This window comes from Melopsittacus undulatus, chromosome 12 (genome assembly GCF_012275295.1).
Source record: "Melopsittacus undulatus isolate bMelUnd1 chromosome 12, bMelUnd1.mat.Z, whole genome shotgun sequence".
Lineage (NCBI taxonomy): Eukaryota > Metazoa > Chordata > Aves > Psittaciformes > Psittaculidae > Melopsittacus > Melopsittacus undulatus.
Window position 1 is genome coordinate 10,942,176 of NC_047538.1, and position 27,192 is coordinate 10,969,367.

Consider the following 27,192-nt stretch of genomic DNA (forward strand, 5'->3'; position numbering starts at 1 on the left):
TCTTGGTTTTACAGCATTGGTTTTCAGTCTTTGCTCTCAGTTTATGGCCTGAAAGCTCCTCTAAAAGCCCATCTGCCATTCTCCCTCCCCCTTTTGTTTTGTTTCTAGCTACCACATTAATTTAAGAGGAACACATGGAATAGGAAATGGTCCTTACGCAGCTCTGGGAGAAGCTTTCTGTGAGTGGAAGAGGAGACAGGTCTGGGTAGTAGAGACTGGAAAAGCAGCTGAGTTTTAAATAATAAGGATGTGGAAGAGCTCAGAATGAATAGTGGGAAAAGGAAAAGAGGGCATGTCAGTGGGGAACAGGAGGAGAAAGCCTCCTTGACAAGCTCTGTTCCTCCTCTGGGGATGTCCTTGCTTTAGACAGATGCAGGAACTGGTGAGAGTTCTGTTTTCCCATTCAGTGAAGTTTCCTAGCTGAAATGCCTTTGAAAGACAAGCAGATTTGCAAATAAAGGACTGTCAAAACCAGCTCCTCAGTTCAGATTTCTCTCCTTTTCAAAATAGGAATGGGAGTCGAACGAGGCTAGTGGCTGAATGGAAATGTGCCTAATGCGACGTGGAGAGAGCTTATGCACTCAACAGTTGTATTCTCAGTGCAAATAGGGGGCTTTTGTGCTGTTTGATATTTCAGCAAAAGCTGAAGAGGAAATGAAGCAAACCAGTCTGCATTTCCAGAGGGAATTCTGCAGTGTGCATGCTAGAAATATCTCCCTCTTTTTCCTTGGACTTTGTGGTTATTTTTGTGTTACCTTAGATCATGATCCTGGGTTCCTTGATTGCTACTTCTGGGGTGCTATTGCTGTTCCTAGTAGCATTTGCTTTCTGGTTTTGACTGTTGACTGCTTTTCCTTGTTTTAATGGTATTTTTGAGACAACAAGGTTGCCTCCTTTGCTGCTGGCTTAGCCTGGGAGAAGGAGACCTTTACATAGATGCCTGTGCTTTGCCTCCACGCTTAACACAACCATACATGGTTCTTCCAGTGCTCTACTGATTTCTGAGACATACACGACATGGTGAGTGCAATGCTCATTCCTCTGTGTAGGGAAGACCAGGGGAGTGGGTTCATGTGTTTGGAAACATCAGGACAGGCAGTAGCTGTCAAGTGCGAGGGTGATGAACTGGATGGAGGCCTGTAGGCTGGAGCAGCAGAAGTCCCAGGCAGTAAAGATGGAAGAAGGAAGGCAGGTGTCAAGTGTTGACTCTCAGCTGCACACAGAGCTTGTGTTATTCCATGATCTAATGCCCAGGCCAGTCACACCCTAGTACTAAGCTTAGACGTTGCCCAACTAATGAACTAAACAAAGCAAAGGTGCCAGCTGAAGAGTTTCGGGTTAAAATTGTCCTTTTAGAGCTTTGATTGTGCTTGCAGGATGTGTAGGCAGCATTCCTGACTGATGTAGCTGTCGAGTAAAGGGTGCAAAAGGAGAGTTGTGTACAGCAGGAAGTGATAAAACATGCTACATGCAACAGGAGGAACATCCTGCCTTGCTATCGAGCAGATCTGAGCTTCTGCTGCTGAAGTCAAGTGGCTTGGACAGTTGACTGTGCTCTCTGCTTCCCTGGTATGCTCCTCCTACTACACATGGATCCATCAGGCTCTGACGCTATTTCTCTTGCCCAGCCTTGCCCAGCCATGTCAGATTCCAGAAGAAGGAAAAGGTCACCTTCCCCACTCATGGTTTTTCTCTTGTGCTGTCTGTCTGTGAACTTACTGCATTTTGATCATCAAGTCCACTTTTGATGCAGTGGTTTGTGGGTTCAAAGTGTCTCAGCAACAGATCTGCTGTCACAACTAGTTGCTTCCAGAGGTAGCTGTCTGGGGTATCTCAGATAGGCCTGGAGGGATGTGAGATTTGCTATCTCAGAGCAAAGCCAGTGTGAGACCTGAAATGTGTACTGGGTATCAGGCATGAGGACTGTGTTTATAAGCATGTATCTGCCAGTATGGGTTTTGCCATGTGCTTTCTGCCTAAAACCACCTTAGTCCATTGTACTGATCCTTGTTGAAACAAGCAATGTGCTTCTCCTGTCTACTGCTGTGCCTTCAGTTCCTCTTATGGCCACTTGGGACTCGACATCTATTTTAAATGCAAAGACAGAAAAAACCTGAAGGATTTTATTATGCGATACAGGGAGGACGGATTGAGATGGGAGTCCTGAGAATTCCCAGCCAAGGCTTGGCGAGGCGCAAATGAAGCCAAACTGAAGCGGGCTCTTTGGGGGGATGGATTGCTGCTGGTGGGATAACAGCAACAGTCGTACTGGCTTTTCCATTTGAAAGGAAGAGCAAGGATGTGGGACGGGAAGAGGTATATGAGCCCACTGTGGGAGAGCAGAGGCTGAAAGGAGGCCCCTGCATGAATTCTTCCCTTCCCGCTAACTTAGAGCGTTTTCTCTATTCTGCACAGAACGTGATACTCTCTTAGGAGTGACCCTGCTGACCTCCCGCCTCCTGATAGGATGGCGAGTAAGTGAGTGCAAAATAAATGGCACCAAATAGACCTTTTCAAAGAGAAGGAGGGAAATAAATCAGGTTATTCTGGTGCGGCATTGACAGCATGTCAAAACAACTCCCCAAAGCGTGAAACTTGGCTGGGGAATGGTAATTCCACTGCCATGATACTTACATGCCAGATGTATGGCTTATCATCATGTCTGTCTGCCTGTCTACCTGTCTGCCTACCTGCTGTTACTGTAGTATCCATTCTTTAAGCACACACACTATTTATGATCTTATCTCCAGATCCGGAGCAGGAAGTGGGATCTAAATGTGTGAGAATTACTCAGGGAGGAAAGTCTGCTAGATCGGAATAGCTGGTGACCCAACACAGCAAAATGCTCCGCTAGTCAATGCCGTGTTAGATTGATGGTTATATTTTACTTACTGCAGAAGCTCTTGTTGAGATTCATAGATGCTGATGCAGGTAGATGATAGCAGAACCTAATGGATGCTGCAGACTCAAGCTGGTGCTCAAGACTGGTGTTTTTCAGAACAGTGACAAACAGATCTAGAGCTTGTCCTGCCAGAAAACTGCATTGCATCGTATTCTGCTGAGACCAAGCCCTTCACAGTGCACACAGAAAATCACTGCTCAGTAACTCCACCAGGAAACTGAGAAACGAAATCCAAACACGATGAACACCTCCAAAGCCCTCAGCATTGATCTGTGCTGATCAGTAAGAGCTGATGAACGAGGTGTAAGAAACCAGGCTAGAGAGCTCCACACCCTCTCCCCTATGTGGTTCTTTGGACACACATCGCTGAACTTGCTGTGTACAGGAGTCTTTGAGAGGGAATGCATTTGTGGATTTCATGCCTGTGAGCTTCATGGTTACCCCGGTACAAGCAGAATAAAGAAGGCTTAGAAATGCTGATGAAGTTAGTTAGTATACTGAAACATTCCTGTAGATTTCTATAAGTTCAGAAGAACTGTAGAAAATTATGTTCCCTGGTAATTACTAAAGCCTGAGCTCACTTCCAGTAGTGCAGCTGCTGTAAATTTATACTGATTAGCAGTAGTCTGAGTAATTTGGGGAGTAGTTAATATTTTGGCATTTGTGTGCTTGCTTGTTTTTCCTCTTTGAAGGATTAGGAGGAATATATCTGTGCTGCACATTGGGTCTGGTAGCAGGAGGGGGTGTTTCTGTTGCCAGTTCTGGACCAGATTTCCCAGCTGTGCAGAATGTGTTTGTAGAAATGGAGCTCAGGACATGGCCAGGGACTTGAGCACACAGAACCCTTTGATCTTGAGTGAGACCTATGGCTTTGCACCAGCAGTTCTGTCCATTGGGTGTTTTGTGTTACTAGAGGTGATCTTGAAGCTGTCTGTGTTATAGAATCATAGAATGGTTGGGCTTAGAAAGGACCTTAATATCATCTAGTGTCCTCTCTAGGTGGGAAAGTGTAGGGGTATAAAGGAGCATGGTGTGCTTTAAACAAAATCATTGCTGTTCTTGAGAGGTGGATGAGATGTGAATAGCAGAATTCAGATCAGGCTGGTCTGAGTTTCGGGATGATGCCTCATCCATAAAGTATTCCTCATCCACAGGCATCTTGTTTGCCCAGGCTGAAATGTAGCAATTGAGGACTGAGTTACTATGCGGGATGTCTCTTATTTCTGTTAGCTTCCACTCTTGGAAATAACCAACGGGGCAACAGCAGCATTTGTCCCTCTCCATCTGTCTGCATGGAGAACTTAATAACATAACCAGGGGTGAAACATATACCCAAACACATAGTTCTGTGTCACAGAGTGGGAGGCATTGTGCTGTACCACTTCATGCCTTGTTTGGTTTCAAAGATCTTGCATTTAACATGGGTGAATCTGTCCTGGTTACCTGTTCTGTAGGAGACTCAGCTGAGTTCAGACTTACAGTGCTAAGCTCATCACACGTATTCATCATGGCTATGAGATCTAAAAAGTAGATAGCTCATTTCACCTGGTTGTTGAGTTTTTCTTTGTTATCAGCAGATGGGTAGGGGGAAATCATCCCTGCTGTTGCAGGGAGGTATGGGGACTAGATAAAACACCTTTCTTTTGACTTTAGGGGGAGCCTAGGGCAACCAGAATGATCTAACTGTCTGATTGAGAGAGTGTGAAGGAGAGAAAGGTCCCATGCAATTGGTTAGTAGCAAGACAGGAGCAGAACCTGGGGTTCATAATTTCCCAGTCCCGGGACTTCCACCTTGTTTATTATCCTAATATCCCCTATCACCTTGGTTTATATGCATCACACTTCAAATGAGAGCAAGGGGAGACATCACGTGTGACTACACTGGGGGTGTAATTGCCTTGTAGTTGGATGTCAGAGCCCTGCTACTGGAAGATAAGGGAGGGGACCACCTGCCTCATCGCATACAGGCGCTCACAATTACAGGTGACCATGTAATAGTTGCTTAATCCAGAGGAGTCCCCAGAACATCCACCACATACGCTGCAGGCCATAAAACACTTCCCAACACCCTATAACAAATTTAAGACCTTTAGTACAAAAGACCAAAAGCCACAAAAACCTGAACATGCAGGAGAGATCAAGGGCATTGCCAGTGTCCCAGGTCCCTGCAGTAGCAGGGAAATTGTTAGGTGAAAATGTCCAGATGATCTTAGGAAGTGGACCATGGCCCACCCTACAGAGGAAAGCAAGAAAACCTTACCAGTCCCTGCCAAATCTGACCCGAGGGGAAATTCTTTCCTGAATACAGGCCAAAACCCAAAGTAATTGCACATGTACTCTTTAAAAATGGATTTTATTTAGGAGAAACACGTTGTCATCATCATCCTGTAAACTGCACCAAATGTGTGCTAAGGACTTCCCATAGAAGGAGAAATGGAAAGGCTATAGTTTTGTGCAGAAATGCTGTGATGAGTGGGGTACCTCCATCCCACCACAACCTGACTGGTGCTATGGGGAGAACTCACTGCAGATAGCCCAAGTTTCTTGAGGAAAGAGGCATTACCTAGCTGGAGCTACTGTTCTTTTCTTGCCACTCTCCATACAGCTGTGGTATATTGGATTTATAGTTTATAATCTATCTCAGTCTTTTGCAAACAAGGCAAAGCTTTTTGGAGGGTTTGCTCGAGATCCTGGCTTGAGGAACCTTGCCCAGGATTGGTGCATCCCTCATGGCTGATTTAGCATAAAGCAGCTACTCTCTGTCTCTCATTAAATTCTCTCTGATGCACAGGGCTTGTAAAAGTCCTAAGTACCACTTAAATCTGACTAACAGATACTGAAGGCCTTGTTCTTGAGGCAAATTTGCTTCTGTTTCCTGCAGTTCCCTGTTCCTCTATTTTCCATTCCTGTTCTCTTTGATTTGACTTTCTGTTCTGGGTTATGGCAGCAACTGCAGTGAGAGTTATCTAGGTTGCAGTTTAACCATGTCTGTAGAATGGTCTGTAAAATCCACAGATGGATTTTAGAGCATTTACCAGTAAGACTTACCCAAATCAGAGGGATGTTGAGTTTCCAGCCTTATAATGTAGCTAGGTCTATGATCTGGATGGAATTAAGAGAGGGGCTGAGGGGGAATGAATAGAGGCTCACTTGTTCTCTTACATCCTTTTGCAAAGTTGTGTGATGCTGAAGTGCCCTATTTCCACTGTGGGTGAGCCCACCACAGGATCTCCAGGTACTTGTTGTACCCAAGACCTTAGTACTAGGTAATGACACCATGAAAGACATCAAACTACTCCACCATTCCACAGATAGGTCCACAGTTGTTCAATAAATGGTCCAAAATTGGAGGTCTTGGACTTTTTCCATGCTCCTGGTATTTGAGATCCTGAGATAACACCTTTACTGTGAGGAGAGGATCAGTGCTGACATGATGTGAGTCCCCATGCTAGTGCTCTAGGACCATCTGCCATCATGGAATACATTGAGACCGCATAGGGTAATAAGGACACTTATGCACTAGGGACTGCACAGACACCACCAAACCAGTTGAGAAGGTACTGACCCGGATGAGCAACAGCTCTTACTCTCAGGGTTTCAAAAAGCTATCAGAAATGTAAGCATTTGCATCCACTGAAATTGAAGTGGATACCTCACTCTCTTGATCTTGTCCCGTGATTGTGTTGTGACAATAAGGAACTAGTATTTCCAGTTCCATGGGTACTGCAGACCAAGGACCCTAGTGAGGGACAGCCCTCTGCTTTGTTGGCCATGGGTAGACCTGTCCTCCCTGCTCCATCCCAGTAACCTGTTCTCTGTTCTGTCTGTGCTGAGGAGCTTCTCCAGCTCATGGCTCATAACCATCAGGGCTGTGGCTGCTGTTTAGAACCCAGACTCCTGCTGCTAATCTGAAATCAGGTTGCAGACAACCTTTGGCAGAAGGAGTGCCGTGAGCAGCAGCTTTGTTTCCAGCATGACCAGCCCTGATGAGGCAGGGCAATCAACTCAAGCAGCTACAGCTTCACGGTTCTTCCTGGCCCTGAATCTGCTCTGGGGGGCCAGGAGGAGTGTGGTCCATGCACTGGTGCCAGCCCTCCCAGCCAGCAGCCCCCTACCCAGCTTGTATTTCCCACATAAGCCCTTATTCATCCAGTTGTTGCAGAAAATAACAAGGTTTAATGATAGCCAAGCTGTTACAGTTGAAGGCCCAAGTGTAGCTGAGAGAGTGTTAACATCTTCTTTCAATAGGAGGATTGCATTTATATGTATTTGGAAGGAGCAGGTTAAAAGCAGAAGTCAATGTTAAGTTAAAGCGTGCATGAAAGAAATAAAAATAGCCCAGGTTGGACTAGGCAGGGAGAAGAGGAGGTTATACTCTTTCCATTAACAAATGACATTTAAATGGAGGGTGGGCTTGAAGCTTTGATGAGACCATGTACATCCCCTTTGGGGACTGCTCCTGCAGAGCCAGTGGTGATCCTGATGATTTGGGTGAGGGAAAAGTCCACTGAAAAGAGGGTATTTTCTGAAATACTCATATCAAAATCAGCTCCTGCAGACAAACTGCTTTCCTGCTGGTGAGCTGATTTAGGAACTAACTGATGTGTCCTTTGTTCCTCTCCATGAAGACAAAAAGGTATTCAGTGTGCTCAGGTGCCGCTCCTTTTTCCAAAGATGCCATGGGGCATTTGTTTGGACTTTAATGAAGTTTAGCTCCTCCATGTTTCAGCATCTGCTGAGCCCTGGGGCCAGGTCTGAAGCATATTAGCTGTAATGTGGGTCCCGAATCACTGCATGGAATACATTAGCTGGGATGTGGGTCCCAAATGACTGCATGGTGGGACAGGGACTTTGACTGTTCCCATGGGGCTTGGCCTTGCCCTGTGCTGCTAGCTGCAGAGGGTCTGATGGGATGTGAATCATCTTCTTCCAAAACCAATGCAGGGAAATAATTCCCAAAAAGTCATGGAAAGGCAAAAGACATGAGCAGAAGGGAAAACCAACCAAAAAACAAAACCACAAGCAAAAAGAAAACAGACACCACCCCCGCCCCAAGAAAACCCCACCTCCCTTCCTCTTGTCTATGATTTTGAGTGGATGGTTTAAAGCCCTGAGACCTGTTTTCACTCAACCAAGCATGACCATCATGCTGGTGTTGCCATAGCAGGGCAGAGCCAGGTCCATCCCCATCAGCCCTGCACCCCAGGGTGGTTGAGGTGGCTGTAACCCCAACGTGATGGGCTCAGCCAGGCTGGGCAGAGCCATCCGGAGGCATTAATAACCCAGGGGAAGGTTCATGCTGCTCTGGCCAGAACAGGCCTCGCTGCTTACTGAGCCCCGAGCCAGTTGTAGGGGTCAAGCTAATGCTGACACTGGGGCCTTTGATTGTGTTTGATTCATGTGCATCCACCACTGGTAGGTCAGATGGGCCGTTAATCCCCAAGTCCCTTCCCCCTTCCCCAGGAAAAGAAAGAAGGAAAATGAGAAATAAGTGTAGTGGGTGACTTCCCAGCTTGCTTCAAGGCTTGTGATGCAAGCTGGCTGCAAGGGCTGACTGTTCAGATCTGCGTTTCCTCTGTACTTTGAGGTTCTTTTGGTAACCTGTTGACTGAAATACATTGGAGAGGAGAAAAAATCCCAGCTGGTGCATGGGACAGAGATGGGGCTGGTGGTGAGAGGGTTGTAGCTTGTTAGAGGGGGACTTGGGCTCCCTGGGAAGCCATGAGAGAAAGGGTGACTGCACTTCGTTGTTTGTAATTAATCCCGAGGATTAAATGCACATTTAATCCCAGCACCCAGTGGGTTGGAGTTAGGCAGCGCTGGTGCAGAACTCTGTGTGTCTCCACTCATCCATCCATAGCAGAGAGTTTTCACCTGACTTAAACCTGCATATATAAGTGATGGGGAAGGCTTTTCCAGGTGTTAAAATGTATTTAATGTCACAAAAAGACCTAATATGCAGTTTATGGGCACTCTCAGCCAACACATGGAGGGTGATTAACGGGGGGATGAGTCCTCACCGGTAGGCAATCCCTTGGGATTGATTCTTTCAGGGGACATGCGGCTGGGAATCACTCCCCCAAGGCCGATCCTGGCGGAGGGTCCCCCCGGTTTGCAAAGGGAACCCGTGGCAGAGCCCTTGGTAAGTGATGGGGACGGGCTCCCCATCCACCCCAGCCTCAGCCTATGCGGGTGAACGGGCATGAGTAGAAGCACTCTCGGGAGATGTGGGAAGGGAAGAGCACGGGGAGCAGGGGGCTCAACACCCCCTTTGGAGGCTGAAAATAGCGTCCACCAGGCCCTGGTCTGGGGATGCTGCTGTGGGCAAATGACCAATTAGGGAATCTTTGTCAGATTCGGGAAAGCCGAGATAAGTCTCTTTTATCAGCCTATAAAAATACCACTTTCACTTATCTGGAGCTACCTACGCCTCCCAGCTGCGAGAGCCGGGACGGGGGGGAGCGGAGCCGCTCCGCAGACAGAGGAGGAGTTACGGATGTGCTTGACAGCGAGATGGGGGGGTTGGAAAACCATTTTCTGCTGGAAAACGAGACCTCTTGCCCTCCGGAGCCCACCCGTTCCCCTTGCCACGACCCCCCTCCACCCGCTCCTTCCCCAAATCTTGCTTTTCCCTCTCCTTTTCCACATTTTCCCTGGCAACACGGCTGAGGGGGCTCAGCCAGGCGGCGGAGAAGCCGATGAGTTATTAGGGCTGAGTGGGGAAGGAGCACCCACGGGCGCTGTACCCATGGGGTTGCTGGCATCACCCCAGGGGCTGCAGCCAAAAATACCGATGTGAGCAGGTACAATTTGGTTCTATGCCCATTCGTGCACGTATCTCCCAGCGTTTACATCGAAATGCTCAGCTCCAGGCAGGCATCCTCACCCCGAGGTCGTGGGCTGCCCACGTCCCTAGGTCCGAGTTGTTTGTGAACACCCAAAAGCCTTCTTGCATCTGTGCATCTGCCTCTGGAGGCATCTCCGCATGGATACCCACACGCCAACAGAGGATCGAGACGTGGAGAGAGTGCTAACATGCATTCCTACTGTGGGGAAACATGCTGCACTTTGATTATTTTCTCTGTGGTTTCCAGTCTGTTTGGGCTGTAGGAAAACGATCAGGAGGGAAAAGGAGCCCATCAGGCAACCCAAATCAAATCAGTGCTTTCTAGGGTTTTGAGGGGGTGTTGGTGGAGAGAAAAATGCGGCAGAAAGAAATGCGGTTTTCGTTAAAATATCCCAAGCAGGTTTGCTCAGGTGGGAGGAGGCTGCGGGGAAGCGGCTCTCCTTCATCTCCCAGGCCCGAAGGACACCCCCCGGCTATGTGTTTTTTAAGGCAAAACGAGCAAATCTGTCTGGCACAGAGTTAGAGCCTCTTCAGGAGCTTTTAACCCATTGAGGGGGGGCACTGTTGCTAAACCCCGGCTATCATGGATGGGGAGAGAGCGGGGTGAGGTTGTTCCTGCTGGGACAAACATGTTTTCTTGCCCCTTTTCTCTATCCAGGAATAAAGACGATGCGGGGCGCCCCGAACCATGGGGAGAAAAGGGGGGGCCGGGGAAGAGGCACCCCCCGGGGCTGCCCGTCCCTTCGGGCCGGTACCTTTCGCACAGATTTGCTGGAAGGGCTTCCAAATTCTTTTCCAAATATAGCCCCGGGGCTGCCTCCGGCCTCCCCCGTGTGCCCTTCACGGCTCCAAGCCGCAGATGAGGGACGACTGAGAGCCCCCCCTCCACAAGCCGTGCAGGAAAACCCGGAGGGTGTCCCATGGAAAACACGTGTGGAAGCTGCGCGGCCGAGCCCCTCCGCTTTCCCCGCGTTTCAAGCAGGCTTTTTCGGGGAGGGAATGGGATGTTTTGGTCCATTCTTCCCCTGCTATCCCCTCCGGTCCCTTCCAGGAGGAGGGGACCTGCTCCGCGGCCCTGTCCTGGAGGCAGAGAGAAGGGTCAAGGGCTCCTTCAACCCACACGGCCTAACCCGAACCTGGCCATTCCCACCCAAAACCCCTTGGCAGAAGACAGGGGCACTGCTGGTGGGTCGGGAAGCACTCGGCTCCCAGGGTGGGGGGGACACACACAGCTTTCGGGAGAGACATCTCCCAGGATTCTCGTCCTCAAGTGAAGCCTGGGCTGGGGGAAGGAGGCAAAGGCTGGGACCGGCATCTGGGGTGGAGGGACCCCTCAATGGGTCCTTACCCCGGGAGCCTTCAAAGATCATTTTAACAGCGATAAATGCCATTCCTCCCCCCTACACACACACACACTTTCCATTATAAAAGCCTCCGCCTGGGATATTTCTCCCCCATCACGTTTTTATAGCGAGATCAAGGACAAAATTGTTGTGTTGTGATGACGGGTTCTTGTTTGGGGTCTTTTAAGATTCCTTTTTAAATGTTATTTGGGTTTTTTTTCCCAATTGCTCTTTGGGATAAATCCCGGATAAATCTGCCGTTCTCCCATTGCAATTAAGAGGGAGAAGGAGCGAGATCTTGATTGCTTCTGCTCGTTCTGATCGCTTCGGAGGTGGGGAAGGGGGGGGGGGAGCGACGGGAGGGAATTGATTTTAGATTTCTCTTTTATGTCGGGTCTGGTTTCTGGTGATTAAATTTCTCTCTTATGTGGACTGAACCTCGGGATAACTGATTAATAACATGCCACTTGGCGCCAACACGGGGTCTCAAGGCCTTTAATCGGCAAGATGCACAAGAGAACAGAGAGAAACACAGAGCAGGACAAAACTCCACCAACTATTTTAGCCCTGCTGGTCTCTGCCTCGGCGAACGGGGGGATTTTTTTTTCTTAATCTTTTCAGTATTTCCTGCTAAACTCGTAAACTTTATTTGATTTACAGCTATTTCATGAACCTGCTTAAACTAACATGTGTTCCGTCTTGTCCAACTGAATCATAAAAACCAATCTTGGATCCAAAAGCGATTTTTTTCCTGAGAGAGAGAGAGAAAAAAAACCCGAGTTATTAATGACAGAAAATAGACATTGTCTTGAACGGCGGCTGCTCCGGCCCCCGGAGAGGGAAGTTGGTGGCTCCTGCCCCCGGCCCAGGGGGGATGGACCCGGGCTCGGCCCCGCAGGTACCGCCCGGGCTCCACCGAGGGATGGTTCTGAGCGGAGATTTGAGCGTTAATTCCCTAAATCCCGGATTTATTCGTTGGAAATGAACGAATAAGCGTATAGTACCCAAAATGTGCTGGACCCCCAACCCCTGTGCAGACATACACTGGTGCAGGGAAAGAAGCGTGTACATCTCTTTCCCCAAACCCCTCAAAACAGATACGAAATGAGCTCCTAATATTTTCTTCCAACGCCTGAAAGCAGCGTTTTCTGTGCCCAAAACCACTAGACCAAACGAACGAGCAGGTATGCAACACGGACTCCTAATATGCGTGGAATAGGTATAAATCTGTGGCGATTTATAACACAAGGGCTTATAAAAATCGGATTCACCAAACCGACTGCCAACATCAGCATCTCTTGGCACCCAAATTCCCAGCTCCTTTCTCCACCTCTCAGTAGAAAAAAAGTAGGGGAAAGCTACCTGCAATCCTCGGGATAAGAATCCCGATCGGCGGGATAAGGCTGGGAAACGCTCTTTGCAAATAGCGCTGGTGCTGCCTCGCACACCCGTGGAGCTGTGCCCTCCACTTTGGTTGTCGAGGAACTATCCGCAGCCGCGCAGCTGGGCCGGATTTACAGCTTGTGGCATGGCACCCCATGTAAGGGGGTAAATGCTCCTTTTTTTCCCCTTTTCTCTTTCTCCTTTATATATATATATATATATATATATATATATTCTGCACTTAATTCCTGAAGAGAACAAGAAGAGTTTCTCAGGGGCTGTTTGGGTGATTTTACAGAATCTATATTTTCCTTACATGGATAAAAGATGGGATTTAGGACGCCACGGGGTAGCGCGGTTCTTTCCGCGCAGCGAGGCCGCCCTCGGCCTTCCTGGGAGCCTCTTCAGCTCCCGAAATTTGTGGGTATCCTGGTAATACAAAGGATAACGTGGTCATAACGGATCGGCCGGTCTTGGCTGCGCTTTCCCTCTGTGTTAATTTAGGGCAGGGGATAGAAAGCGAACGGGGGCGAGAAAAAGGAGGAGAACCAAAAAGAAAAAGGAAGGAAAATTAGGAAGTATAAAGAAGAGAAAATTGATCCTGAAGAAGGAAATAGAGAAAGAAAAATTAATTGGGAAGGAAGGTTTTAGAGTAAGGTCGGTATGTGGGTGCCTGAGCTGGTATCTCCGGTAGAGCCGGGGCACAGCGGGGACCGATCCTGCTCCTGGCCCGGGAGGAAAAGGAGGAGAGGAAAGAACAATTACAGGTGTTGTCTGTGCGGCCTTTATTCAGGCACTGATTAAAACCCCTTCGGTAGGGGCTCCTCTCCCCGCCTCCCCTTCAAGGTCATTGCAAGATCACTTTCAGGGAAAGGCACAGGGCGCTGCAGACTTTCCCCCTTTTGCCCCCATTAGCTTTCTTCCCAGGGCGAGAGTGGAGGTCTTATCTGCCTTTATTTTCTCCTTTGGGCAGAGATAACGCCCTGATTGACACCCTGTTTGGCAAGAGCAGATTAGCCTTTCCATTCCGGCATCGATAACGCACCCCATTCCATCGGCGCATCCGTCATTGATAGGGGCGGGGAGGGGAACCCGATGGGCACCCCATGCCAAAATATCACCCGGCCTGGCTCTCTGAAAGGGATGGGAAAGAGAAGTGCAGCTTAATTCCCCCTTGTTCAAACAGCACTGTGGCCACGGGAAATGTTGGATAGGGGACCGAGCCCTGGCTGCCCCGGGCTGCGGTTAGTTCCGGTGGAGATGCTTTTTGGAAGCAAATTGGGGCGAGAATATAGATCCCTTTTGCTGCAGGGATGCCCATAGCTTGACTTTGGGACCCTCTCACCCTTTCCCCGCTTGTCATTCGGGAGAAAAAGGGAACTGCAGCCCAAGAGTGGACGGCTCCGAAGGGCAGCCCTGTGCGATTCTGCAGCCTGGCTGTTTATGCTGCACATTTTGGTCACCGTTTTGAAGCCAGGAGTTTGCCTGGGAAATGAATGGGCTGAGAGGAGGGGGGAACAGTTCTTAATGACAAAGTTCTTTCCCTTTTTTTTGGTCCTTAAGTAGCAAGAAGGGCAGGAAAAAAGGGACTCGAAACCACAAACATGAAAAGAAAACTGGTGTTCACCTGTAGTTACAAAACCCCCAAGTTAAAGCAAAAAGCTCGACCCCAGATATTTACCCCACAAGCCTCCTCTGAGCGAGTTCTAGACCGCTAAACGCAGGGTTTTGTCATGCCAATATAGACACAGGGAGAGCTGTATCGGGGCTATAGAGACCAATGCAGGAGCTGCCCCTAAGGTAGAGGGGAAAAAACTCAAACCCTCCAAACCAACCAAGAAAACACGAAGTGAATGGAGCAAAACGCTTCCAAAGAGGATGGTTGTTTTAAAGGTTTGTTTTCTCCCAGGTGCGTATTTCGCCACAGCGGGTAACGCGGCCAACAAAAGGGAGAGCGGAATAAAAGGAGAAATGGTCAAAAAGTGGAAGTAAATTGCTTAAAAATGGAAATGGGATGGGGGGGGGGGGGGGTAACCCCGGCAGTGGAATCTCGGGGTGAGACGGGGGAGAAGAGGGAATGAGCAAGCAGGAGCCGTCGCAGGCCTAAGAACCGCTGTTGTACCGGCCGGGGCAGCATGCCCGGGTCCCCGGGCTGCTGCCGAGGAGCCGCCGGCTACGGGTGGATAACGAAAGCCTTTCCGAGTTGGTTGAGCCGCCCCAAGAAGTGATTTTAAAGCGGGGGTGTGTGTTGGGAGAAGGTGGGGTATGAGTTCATGCTCGGCACTATTTCTTACTGCTGACACCTCGACCCCACTGCAAGCCAGCACCCCGGCCACCCCCCCCCCTCCTTCCTGTCCCTCCACCTCTCCTGGGGAATAGCCGATAGGAGAAACCTCCAGGGCGAGGGACATCCTCCGAAGGTAGCAAAAGGGCAGAGGGGTCCGGCCATGCGGCCTCAAAAAGCGGGGGCTCCCCGCGGCCTGAGGCCCCCGGGACGGGCGGCGGGGCCTGGGCCTGATCCTGCGCTTCTGACTGCGGCGGGGAGCTGAGCAAGGGAGATCGAACGCGTGTGTGTGTATGTACAAAAGGCCCGGGGGCCTCCCACCCAAGCACGCACCCCCACACCCAGGGAGGTAAGTGGGGGGGTTGGATCTGTGGTTGCTGATGGACGCTCCGGTGTTTCTATGCTTGCAGGAGCTTTTATATAGATATTTATATCTACTTTATGCGTTTATATATATATACGTATATATATATACACGGAGTAGGGCTCATAGGCGGTGTGCACACATTTACACACACCCCCCCGCGTTTAGTGGATGCACAGGTTTGCACTGAGCTGCGCGGAGGGTGGGGGCAGAGTGATGTTTGTGCACACTCAAAAGCCCTGTGTGTAAACCACAGGAGAAAGGTAAATATCTACATGTGTAAGGGCCGGGACAAGGGTGGCTTTGCACTTGCACCGTTGTGCGAATGTGCAAAAGGTTGCACTAGCGCTGATGCACGCACATATGATTTTGTGATGTGCGTGTCTGTATACATACTCACAGACACGTATATATAGACAAGTATCTATACAGCTCTGCACTCAACCGTTCATGTTGCACGTTCAATCTGAAGGTATAAAATGTATTACAGCACTGGAGCAAGGAGAAGGTGTCGTGTGTGCGTTTGCACACTTCGTGTCCAGGCGTTGCACACATATCTATACTTCTATATGTGTATCTATAGGAAGGGGCTGGTAGCGGTTCGGGGCTCGGGCTCGCAGGAGCCCAGCTGCAGCTTCCTTTGAGTGGGGTGAAATTTAGGTGGAGGTCGGGATGGGAGAAAAGGATTTTATTTCTCGGGGTACAAGGGGGCTTTTTCTCTCTTCCCCATCCTTTTTTCTTTTTGCTGATTTTGGGCGTTTTGGTGGTGTTTTTTCGTGCTGTTTGTGGAGGGCCTGGCTCCCAGCGGGATCTGCAGAGCCGGGGTGGGCGCTCAGCCTGGGGGAACCGGGTCAATCCAGGCAGATTCTGTCGACCGGGGAGGTTGGGGGATGCTGCCTGCAGCCCCCTCGGCAGGGAACACTCACCCTCCGCAGCGTCCAGGAGCTCCTCGCTCCATAGGTGTTGGTTGCTCTTTAGTTTCTTTCTCCCTGTTTCTCCTCCTCTCTTTTTTTTCTGTTGGAGAAAGTAATGTTTTAGCATCGGGTTTTTTTTTTTTTGGAGGGTGGGGGGAGTAGGGAGTGGAGGGGGGGGTGCTGTGTATAAAATCTTTCTGCAGTGGCCCCATATGCATCCCCAAATCGCTCCAACTTAAAGGAAAGATGGGACGCGGAGAAGAGTCAGCGGTTCCTCCGCAGCTCTTGCCTGTACTCAGAGGCATTTGGTGTTTTTTAGGGTGATTTCTTGTTTTTTCCCTTCCCTTGTCAATCTTGTTTGGCAAATAATAGCCTCGATTTACTACGTCCCCCCCCCCCCCCCATTTTATTTATTTATTTCAAATCAGAGTAAGTAATTGGTTCCCGAAGCACTCTTGAATCTGTGCAAATAACCAGGTTATCATTTGCTATATATAGCCCTGTGTGCTGCCTTCCAGAAGCGCCTGAACATTCATCTGACGAGTTTTCTGCTAGCTCTAAGAGCATTATTTAAAGAAAATACAATGAAATTACTAAATTAAGTTGAACGATGCCAATACCGTTGGATGAACTGGGCTGCTCTTGGTGAAGGGGGGCTTTGCTGCTGGTTTCTGCCTTTTCCATTCCAAGAAGGAGCGGGTTCTCCTGGAGTTTCCAGCGCCTCCGTGCCTGCTTGGGTGATACACATACATATATGAGATTAATATATATATACACACATATACATAAGAAATACACACATATATGATCTATACGGGCTCACACCTGCATATATACATAAGCATTATATTTCTCGGAGTGTGAATATATGTATATTTATGTGTATATACACACACACACATCTATATATAGAGGTTGCACACTCACAGCCTCGTTGTATTTTGCATTGCACTGAATGGATTTTTTTTTGGGGGGGAGGGAAGGAGAAAGAAAAAGCAGGAATCTCACTGATAGAGCCTTAAAAAGAGGAGAATAATACAAATTAACCTTCCATTACTGCTGCAGTCAACCATGACAGAACAGGCCAGTTGCGTGGTTGGTGACGTCTCCGTGTCCTATAGGAGCAAAGCTCGTGAGATAGCAGCTATCGCCTTGAACTCTCTTTATTTTATCGGAGTATGGCTGGTAATAAACAGTAATATTTAATTTGTCGGAGACCACAAATCGGCTTCTAGCTGGAAGGCTCCTTCGCCTTGACATTACGGTCCTGGACTTGCCATCCTTTTCCCAGCTTCCCCCCCCTCCCCTTCCTTTTTACCCCCATCCAACCTGCAGACGGAAATAAATTCGATTTATTTGCATCGTTTTCAACTTGTCTTCAAGGTGTGTGAGCGCTAGTTTGGCACTGGAGAGGTGAGTGTTTTCCCAGGCAGCGGCCGTGCTCGGGTTCGCTCTTCCAAACTTAAGGGATTTTCACTTTTTGCCTTCTTTCCGGCGAAGGGAGGGAAGCTCGGGTTCCCCCTCGCTACCGGCTGCAAGAAACCTTTCTCCTCTCTGCTTTCGCTGGGATTTTTAAGAGAAACCCCCTCTTCTTTCTGGAGCTCTGGGTACCGCGGGGGATGCTCCCAGTGTACGCTCAGGGCTGCACCCACCGCGTTCCTTCCGCGGCTTTCCCGGCAGCTCCTCCTTGATATCTCTTTATTTCCCCCTTGTTTTTCCACCCCCTGGTTTGCACCTTTCGAAGCAGCGCGGTGCGGTGGGAGGGTTCGGCCGGGCCGCCCGCCCCAGGCCCCGGGGCTGCTCCGGCCGCCTCCGCCGCTGCCTCCTTCCCGGCGGGAAGAGCCGTCCGGTTCGCTCCCTCGTTTATTTGTCTTTGGAAAAGCTCCACGGCTCCTTTCCCTCTAAAAATAATGAAATATGGGGTAAGCTTTGTTCTGTTTGTTTAAGTAGCATTCTTTGGCTTATTCTCTGTGGCTACAAGTGCAGTGATTTTATTATTCTTATTTGCAACCGTTTACTGTTGGCCGTTCCTTCTCAAGTAGCAGCTTGAACTGTGGCGAGCATGGGAAATGGTGCCCTCCCTATCCCACCATCCCTCCACCCCCCACCCCCAATAGCCGCTCACCCCCAGGTTTTGCGCTTCCTCACCTCAAACTTTGAGGGGGCTCCGGTGTTATCGCGCCCTGCGGGAGCTGGGAGCAAGGGGTGGGATTGCTGAAAACTTCCATGAAATGCAAAAGAAACGAGCGAGAAGCAGAAAAGGGTGAGGGATTTATTTTATTGGAAGGGAGGGGGGAGACAGGGATGGGACACACTGATGAGGAGAGGGTGGGGGCAGGAGGAGGAGGAGGGTGGGCAGAGCAGATCTAAACCATGCCATTTATTCCGAGTCTTATCAAAAATCCGCCTTGCCAATCTGGTTCTCTTCAGCCCGCAGAATGCGACAGGGAGGCTGTTTACCCTGCGCTGACCTATTCAACTTTACCCTCCCAATAATACATTAAAAAAAGGGAGCGAAGGAAGATGCAGATAAAGCCACATCCCCGCTCCTCCCTGACGGGTTGATTATTTGAGCGAGGCAAAGAGCTCCGGAGGGCTGCGGCCCGCGGCAGGGCAGCGCTGCGCGGGGTGAGGAAGAGGATGGGGAAGGGCAGGAGAAGGAGCCTGGCTGCCTTCACAAGCGGGCAGAAGGGCCACAACCCCACTAGGGGTCCATCTTCGAGGGATTTTTCAGTCCCACTCCGCCGCGTTTCATCCTTTCCCTTCCCCCCCCCCCACCTCCAGGTTATACCTAAGCGAGTCCATTTAGGGGGTACCCCCTCTACCCCCCCAATAAAAGGCCTCGGTGAGCATTAGCAAATATAAAGCTGGGTTTAAATCCACACCTCTAGACTGGCTTTGAGGAAGGGGGGTGTTGGGGGGCTGTGCGAGGTTAGAGGAGCCAGCGATTTATTTAAAGGGGTGAGAGAGGGGAGGAAGAAGAGGGGGGGGCAGATATTCCCAGGCGCTGAATTTTCTCTTTGGTTGGGAGAGATGGATGGAGGAGGGAGGGAGGGAGAGGGGAAGGAGGTGAGGGAGAGGGGGGAGGGCTGCTGGGGAGTTTGATGATTGTCTTTGTGCCTTGTTCTTGTTTGCCGGCCAGAAAAATAGGCTGGAAAAGGAGGTTTGGGGGGGAGGGGGCGGGGAGGGCTGTGTGAGGGTGAGTCTCTCCGGAGCAGGATCCCAGCTGGTTGGGTAGTGGGTCCCGGCACTTGGCGGACGGAGCTGGACGAGCCCACGTCACCTCCGCGCTCCGCTCCGCCGCGCTCCGCGCCCGGCTCCGCGCAGCCACGGCGGCAGCGCCGCGAACCTGCCCGGAGGAGCGGCGGTCGCCACCAGCCCGAAACTTTTTTTTCTTCCTTCTTTTTTTGCGTTTTTATTTGATTTTTTCCTGCACGAGGGAGCAGTTTTCTTTTTCCTCTCTTGGATCCTCTCCCTCTTTTTTAATTGCTATTTTTATTTTTTAAATTATTATTATATCTTTTTTTTTTAGGTAGGGAGTAGAAAGAGTGGGGTGGGGAAAACTGCATCTTCCAGATCAGGCTGAGGTGGGGGTGGGGGCTTTATCTTGGTCTCAGGATCCTTCCTAGTGCGTCTGACAACCTGGAAGTGTTTGGAGAGAGCAGGGGAGGGAGGGAAAGAGGGAGAGAGAGAGAGAGAGAGAGAGGAGCAGACAAGCAGGCTTGCATTGGATAGATTTTTTTCTTCCAGGCTGGGTTTTCACATGCTGATCCGCAAATAAATAAATAAAAGGAAATATGCACACGCGAAGCCTGATCCCATTGTAATTTCCATTGCAAAGGGGGAAAATAGACACACACATTATATGTACGGAGATGCATTGATTGCATGGAATTCAGCGAGCAAGGTAACAGCTCTTCCATTGCCATGTATGTCCGTCGGTGTCTGTCATCCGTGTGTGCGTGGGGGTGACCGAGAGAGAGCGAAAGGGGCTGGCTGGGGGCATTGTTGGGCACAGATTGTCGCTGCCGAGGAGCTGTGAGGCCTCGGGAGACGGGGGGAGAATGGGAAAAGGGGGGGGGACTGCCCTCCCAGGGCTTCCGCGGCCGCGTGTGGGGCTGGGAGGGGGGGGGGGGGGGCGAGGGGCAAAAGCAAAGGGGGGGATTTTCTTTTTCCTGTTCCCCTTTATTTTTGCCCCTCCGCAAACCCACTTGGTGCTACTTTAGCAGCGCAGGATGCGTTTCTCATACAGCCACCGCGGCCTGGTTCTGTCAAGCTCTATTTCTTCTCAGCAGCTCTTTAAAGGGGAAAAAAAGAGAGAAGGCATGGATCCCCAATTCCTCTTAGTTGCTGGGTTATTTTTGCTGTTATCCCCCTTTTTAATGACTATTACTAGTATTTTTATATTTGCTTTATCGTGTCTCGACGCGGAGGGCTCGCTGAGGCCGGGCTGCCCTGCGCTGCCATAGCTGGCTCCTTCTTTGTTTTAATAAACGTTCTTTATTAATGTTATTTATTTTTCTTCCCCCTCTCCTCTAATTTTGGCAGCTCAAGGGGGAATAATAGCTCCAAGCTGGAGGGAAATCGATTCAAAAATGGATAACGGGAACTTCCCAAGCTGCAGCAAGGGGAAAAATAGGGAAACAACAGTTCAGGGAGGGGGGAAAGAAGAAGAGGAGGAGGAGGGGAAGAGAAAAGCCTTAAATGGTCCCTGGAGCCTCGGCTCTGCCCCCGCGGGCTGGGCCCTAGCCCGGGCCAGGGACACCGGCTTCTGCAGCGCCCCGCGTCCCTCCGCACACTTTCCGCGCTCGGTAGCGCTTTTGCTTCGCCCTTCAGTCACTTAGTGCCAAGCTCTTGGCTGGTGTGCGGTGGGAAAAGAGCGTTTGGGAAGGAGGGAGGGAAAGAGAGGAGGGAGGGGAGGCCGGGCCGTTTGTGTGCGTGATCTTTAGTTCCAGAGGTGCGGACCTGGAATCCCTTCGCTTTTTGTCCTTTTAAATTATATATATGTACGTGTACCTATTACCCACCGCTAGCAGGGAAGACAATTTTCTCCCCACTCTTTTCCCTAATTTCCCTCTGTATTTAAAGGAGATTTGCCTTTTTTTATTTTTTTCATCCTTTTTTAAGGCTTTTTAATATTGTTGCAGGGTGAAGGAGAACTCATTTCAAAACATTCTCATGTACTTAAAACCAATATTGCCTCCATATGGTTGGCCTTTCCAAAATGAATCCCCTTTGAAACATACGAGAGAGATTCTCCCCCCCACCCCAAGCTACTAAAACTCTAAACTTCTTAAGAACAAAAACTAACAGATAATTCAATTGCTTTTATCTTTTATCTGTTCTTTTTTGGTGCTGCTTTGAAACTTTTACCATTCCTGATAGAGCCTTTAAAGCCACGTCAAAATAACGCTTTTAGAACTTGCTGTGGTTACTCGCGTCAGAGAGAAATCGTGTATTTTTGAAGCTCGCTTTCGCTGCCGGTGTAGTTTGACTCTCAGTGTTATGGCTTAGCTCCCTTCAGCCCCAATTCCACCAGCCCGAGTGCGCGTTACCTTGCACAGTGTCTTTGCCGACTGATGTATTTGTACTTTTAGATTTTAACTATCTCGTCCATCCTTTGCTTTCCTCGCAACTGTGCGGGGAGGGGGAGAAAAGCCTTTTTTATTTATTTTATTTATCTTTATTTTTTAAATATTTATTTTATTATTTTATTTTACTATTTATTTTGTTTTATTTTTTTCCAGTAGGGAGGATAGAAGTTGAATTTTCTTTGCAAACGGGCCGATATAAGGGGCCTGGCGTGTCGGTGGCAATTGTTTGGTCGCTACCGGAGTGGGGCGAAAGCTCCCGTTTCCCTGGGAGCAATGAAAGGGGCTCTCGGCCCCCTCGGCAGCAGCGAGCCCAGGGCAATTGGAGGTGTCTAAAGCTCGGGGGAGTCTCTTCCACTTCCCCCCCACACACACACTTTGAACCCCAAACCTCCAGAGTCACTTCTGCGATGAGTTGGCCGGTCCACGGCCCCCCGGTGCCTTGCTCCCTGCGTCCTGCCAGACAGACCTAAAATACGCTGTTTACCTTTACCAAAAGATGCATTCAATAATACCGCCTCCCCTTCCCCTCCCTCCCCTTTTCCACCCCCCCTCCCCCCCCCCCTCCCCAAATCCTATCATCCCTTGCGGGCTGCGATAATAAATAAAAGTCTTTATTTCTCCCTCTCCCAAAGTTAAAGGGCCTCGTTCCCTCCCCGGGCAGCTGGAAGTGAGTTGCGGACAGCGCGGGTTTGTCAGGCAGCCCTGCCTAGGGCTCCGGCTGGCTTTCCCATCGCTAACGTATAGATAGCTCTATATTTTATTAAACGTCAGCGTTGACTTATGCGTCTCTTATCTCTGCTCTCTCCCCATGTGTGCCTGCAGTGGGGGATCCGGCGAAGGAAGCTCGTAACATGGCGGATAGCGAGGAAGGCTTCGGGCTCCCCACCACGCCGGCTGACTCGGAGGCCAAGGAGCTCCAGGCTGAAGCCAAGCAGGACACTCAGCTGGGGGCCACCAGCAAGTCCCCCACTTCGCCCCAGGCAGCCTTCACGCAGCAGGTAAGGACTCACGCTCCTCTTCCTCTTGCTTTCATTTGTGTTTCCCCCTTTTCTCGGCGTTTTCCCCCCAGATATCAGCTCAGCTGGGTGTCTGCTGCAGCTCTGGGCGGGGATGAATCGGTTTAGGCCCCCACAGGCTTGAGAAGTCCCACCTGCCTTTGGGCCTTATTCTGCTTTAGCGTTATTTGGGGCCGTGTTCAAGCGGGGAAGCACACGCGTGAGTCTTGGGGTGTGTGCGGAAAAGCACCCGGAATACCGGGGAGAGGAGTCTGCTGGTGAAGGGCTCCACGCGTGAGGGTACGAATGCACATGTAAGTGCATGCACAAACATGTATTTGCTGTGCCTGTGCATCTTTGTGCAAGATATAAACATATATATATTTATGTATATATAGGCACACGCAGGTACAGCCACAGTAGTGCACCCGCAGCTCTGCCCGCACCCAGGCAAAGGGCGCTGAGGGCAGACAAGGGGGTGTCACATATGGGCACCCCCAAGGCCACCCTGGTGCCTGGCACACCCTTATGGTGCCTCTCATACCCTCCATCATTTCTCTCCCCGGGTGCTGCGTGATGCCGGGACACGGGTGGGCTCCTATGGGGGACCCAGCTGACCTCCGCGCTGCCGGGCGAGAACGGGTCGAGGCAGCAGCGGGCTAGGGTCCCCCCTGCTCGGCTTCCCCGTTCCCAGCGGGACCGGGAGCCGTTCCCTGCGCTCGGCCTCGGGCAGCCCGGAGGAGGAGGAAGGGAAGGCCGGGAGGGGAGCTTTTCCACCGATGTCGCCTCGCCTTCAGCGGCTGTGGAGCCTCTCCTCAGAGTCCCGCTTACCCCCTGGCTGGTAGATCCCTGGTTCGAGCGCTTCCCCGGCTGTGGGTGCCGTCCACTGGAGTGCGGGTACCGGGTTTAGCCCTGGGGCCCGGGGCCATTTGGAAATTGCTCCCCCCCCCCCCCCCCCCCTCCGTCCCTGAAGCTTTTGGTGGGGTCTTCGGTTCCGTTTTCAGCGAAGAGGGGGATGCCCATTGTGCCTCCCACCCTACGGCATAGGGATTTGTGGTCACCACGGTGGCATCCGCGGTGCCGACCTTGGGATCGCAGGGCCCCACTGCGGGCGGCCCTTGCTTAGGGCTGGGGGTGAAAGGGATGAGCCTGGCCGGAGGACGGAGGGGACACCCCACATCACTCCAGCAGGCAAAACAGGAGCCGGCGGGTGTAAGGCTCCTCCGAGTGGCTCTTGGAGCGCCTGGGCCAAAGCTTTGGGGTATTTCGCCTTCCCTGGAGCGGCCTGAGCTGGTCCCAGCGCTCCTAGCCCTGCCTGCCTCACACTGGGGACAGTGGCCCGCACTGTCCTGCCCCAGTCCCCCAGCCAGCACCCCCCGGCCTCAATTCCCGTTGTCCCCGGCTTTGCCAGGGCGCAAAGGGCCGGAATTCCTAGGAATGCCCCGAGCTCAGGCCCTCGTCGCCCGTCCGCTTCCCTCCGAGCTTCCAGTGGCGGCCTCCCCCGTACCCACCCCGGGCTGACGGTCTGTGCCTTCCCCCTCCGCAGGGCATGGAGGGGATAAAGGTGTTTTTGCACGAACGGGAGCTGTGGCTGAAATTCCACGAAGTGGGGACGGAGATGATCATAACAAAGGCCGGGAGGTAAGAAGCGGAGGGGGGGGCGCGTTCCCCTTCGTTTCTGGGTGGCTGAATCGGCCTTTTGTGGGCCTGTTTGCGGGGAGAAGTTGCCTGCAATAGGGACACACACAAGCGTGGATGCGACTGCGTGTCCGCGGCTGTAGCCTTGCTCTGCCTGACATCGATACGGTCACATCTCTGGTATGGAGACCCCTTCCATCCATGTCAGTGTGCCACGGCCCCGGCAGCGCCGGGAACAATCCCTGCGACGATCTAGTCAGAAGGAACTGTTTCTTCTGGCTTCGTTCTTAACCAGAACGTTGGATCGTTAATCCCAATTTCAGGCCTTTGGAAGCTTTCCAGGCGAATGCGAGCTGCGACTGCTTGGCCAGAAGCTACCTTTGGTTATAGCAGCTCGCTGGGCGACTTATTATTACCATTATTATTAATATTATTATTATTATTATTAATATATTCTTAATTAAAGGAGTAGCTCGGCCCATCTGCGATTTCGCAATGCCTTACGCTATTTACCGACAGGTCCTATTTATTTTGCTTACACCAAGGCGAGCACACCCACCCCACTTAAAACTCGATGTGGTCTAGTGCTACTGTTTATATACGGATCACGAAGTTGTTTAGATGCACAGATAGACGTGTCCGCAAATAAATAGCATGCGGCTCTAAGCGCGTCCAGACACACGCTTCTGGATGTGTTTGTGTGGGAGTGTAGGAAAATATACAGCCTCACAAATCCAACTTTATTGGGATCCCACGTAAACGATTCCATGACCGGTTTAGTAAACGCGATCCGCAGATATTTATGTGTGTATTTGAGTGCGTTTGGGGCGCTTTAACCTTATCTTTGTTATTAATGTGTTGGAGGATTGTTAGATTGAAGGGTGCCTAAGGCAGCGAGATGCAGTAAAAGAGTGTCTCCAGTCCTGTCGTTAAACTGGGGCAGCCCGAGAGAGGCTCTTTTCGTTATGAGTTTTGAGTTAAAACCCTCGGAGAAAGGGAAGGAAAAAAAGCCCTCTCAAACCTTCTCTATGCGTAGAAATGTAGTAGCTTCAGTTTGCAAGGGCACAATCAACAACGCGGAGTCAAGCTTTCATTTTACTCTGTCCTCTGGCGTTTGTTGTGATCTTCCAAAATTTACTTGAAGTAGGAGGGGAAAAGTAAGTAAATGAAAATGCAAGAGTCGGTTGTATGAAGTTTTAGCAGAGACATTTGTCTCATGGTTCGCCTTCGCCTTGAACCTCGCTGCTGCTGAAAGTGGGGTTTAAAGAAGGGGTTTGTGTCCGAGGAAAGGGGGGATGCTGCTGGGGACCGTCCGAACCCCACAACCCGGAATGGGACAGGGGCTGGGAGAGAGAAGGGACCGCCCCAAACCAGAGTTTGGGGGGGGGGGGGGGGGGGGGAACAGAAGGGGGTGGAAGAAGGGGAAAAAGAGGAAATAAAAAGGAAAAAAAAAAAAAAAAGCAGCTAACGGAGGGAGACAGAAACCACCTTGCAGAAATTCCAACCAAAATAGTGCAGTGGACAGAAATCTCATCTGGAGAGCAATAAAACAGACATTTACAGGGCAGGGGCTGCAGGGGAGATACGCGATCAGTTTCCTCATTTCTCTAATTCACCGTGTTTATTGTTGGAGAAGGCCGTGTTCCCGCCGGTCAGGTGCTATCGGTAGACTTACAGATCATTCTTCAGGTGGAATTGAATTTCTTCTCCTTTAAACCTTAAAGTAAATCCCAGTTTTCCCCCCTTTCCCTCCTCCAAGCATTAAAACCCAGCCCAGCTGCCCTATGGCAGAGATAAGAACCCAGACTAGGGTAGGGGGGGAGCGCGGTATTTTTAGAGGTGTGGGGGTTTTGTTTAGGCGTATTTTAAGTCCAGGGATACATTTTCGTAGGCTTTATTTTTAAATATTTGGAAAGCGCAAACTAAAATAACACCGAATGTTTTAAGTCCCTGCCTTGCAGTAATGGAAACTATTTCGAAAAGCCCCTGTTCTTCAGCGTGTATCCGAGTGGTTTCCAAGTCTTTGTCAGGTGTGTTTGCTGATGTCCCCCGCGCATGGATTTGGTGGGACACCTGAGTACCTGTAGGTTGGGGTGCGCTTTATTCACATCTACACATTCAACCGATGATGCACATAGAGGTGGTTGAAATACATGTATTTAATATATATATATACATATTTCTTTGCAAACATCCTCTCCTGTTCCAGCCGTTTATGTATAGAGGGAAGTAACTCGCTTCCAAAGTTCTCATGATCAGATTTTATTCAAGGGAGAGTCGAAACAAAGAATACAAATAGGAATAGACCAGCAAGCACACGAGTAGGTCAATATCAAACCCACCAGCCTCCTATTACTGTTCTGCCTTGATGAATCGCCTATTTTGCCTCAGCTGGGGGCTGGAGGGGCACCCAGCAGCATCCAAACATCCCCCCTAAGGGGAAGGAAGGGTGCAGCCCTCCCCTGGCCTTTCGGGAAGGGAGAATGTGGCTTTGCTCTTTTGTTAAATGACCTCCCCCCCCCCCCCGGCAAACACCCACATGAAACCACCTTGGAAAACTTTCCCTTCTTCGCTTTTTAACCTGTGTTTTTATTTGTTTTATTTCGGTTTTAATAGGCGCATGTTCCCCAGTTACAAAGTGAAGGTCACTGGACTTAATCCAAAAACGAAGTACATTCTGCTGATGGATATTGTACCAGCGGATGACCACAGATATAAATTTGCAGATAATAAATGGTAGGCATGCGTGGGGAAAGGGGAAGGAGGAAATCTCTTTGTCGGGCTTTTCGACCTGGGGATACCCATGAATAAGATGCTCAGCTCTGAATTTTTTCCCCTGGAAAAGAGAGACGTTGGGTGCAGGGGCTTCACCTGAGTCTCTCGGGATGCTCCCACGGTCCTTGGGAAAGGCATCCATTAGCTAACGAC

The 27,192-nt window shown here is 50.3% G+C and overlaps 1 protein-coding gene across 1 annotated transcript in view; it reads left to right on the forward strand.

Annotated features, from left to right (window-relative positions):
- Positions 1–22,454: 22,454 nt before the first annotated feature.
- Positions 22,455–27,192, forward strand: part of TBX5 (T-box transcription factor 5) — a 36,346-nt gene continuing 31,608 nt past the window's right edge. Inside the window, exons 1-3 of the mRNA XM_034068330.1 lie at positions 22,455–22,629; positions 24,173–24,267; positions 26,881–27,000. Of these exons, the coding sequence (XP_033924221.1) occupies positions 22,483–22,629; positions 24,173–24,267; positions 26,881–27,000 (362 nt within the window). The 5' untranslated portion in view covers positions 22,455–22,482. The remainder of the gene's footprint in view (positions 22,630–24,172; positions 24,268–26,880; positions 27,001–27,192) is intronic.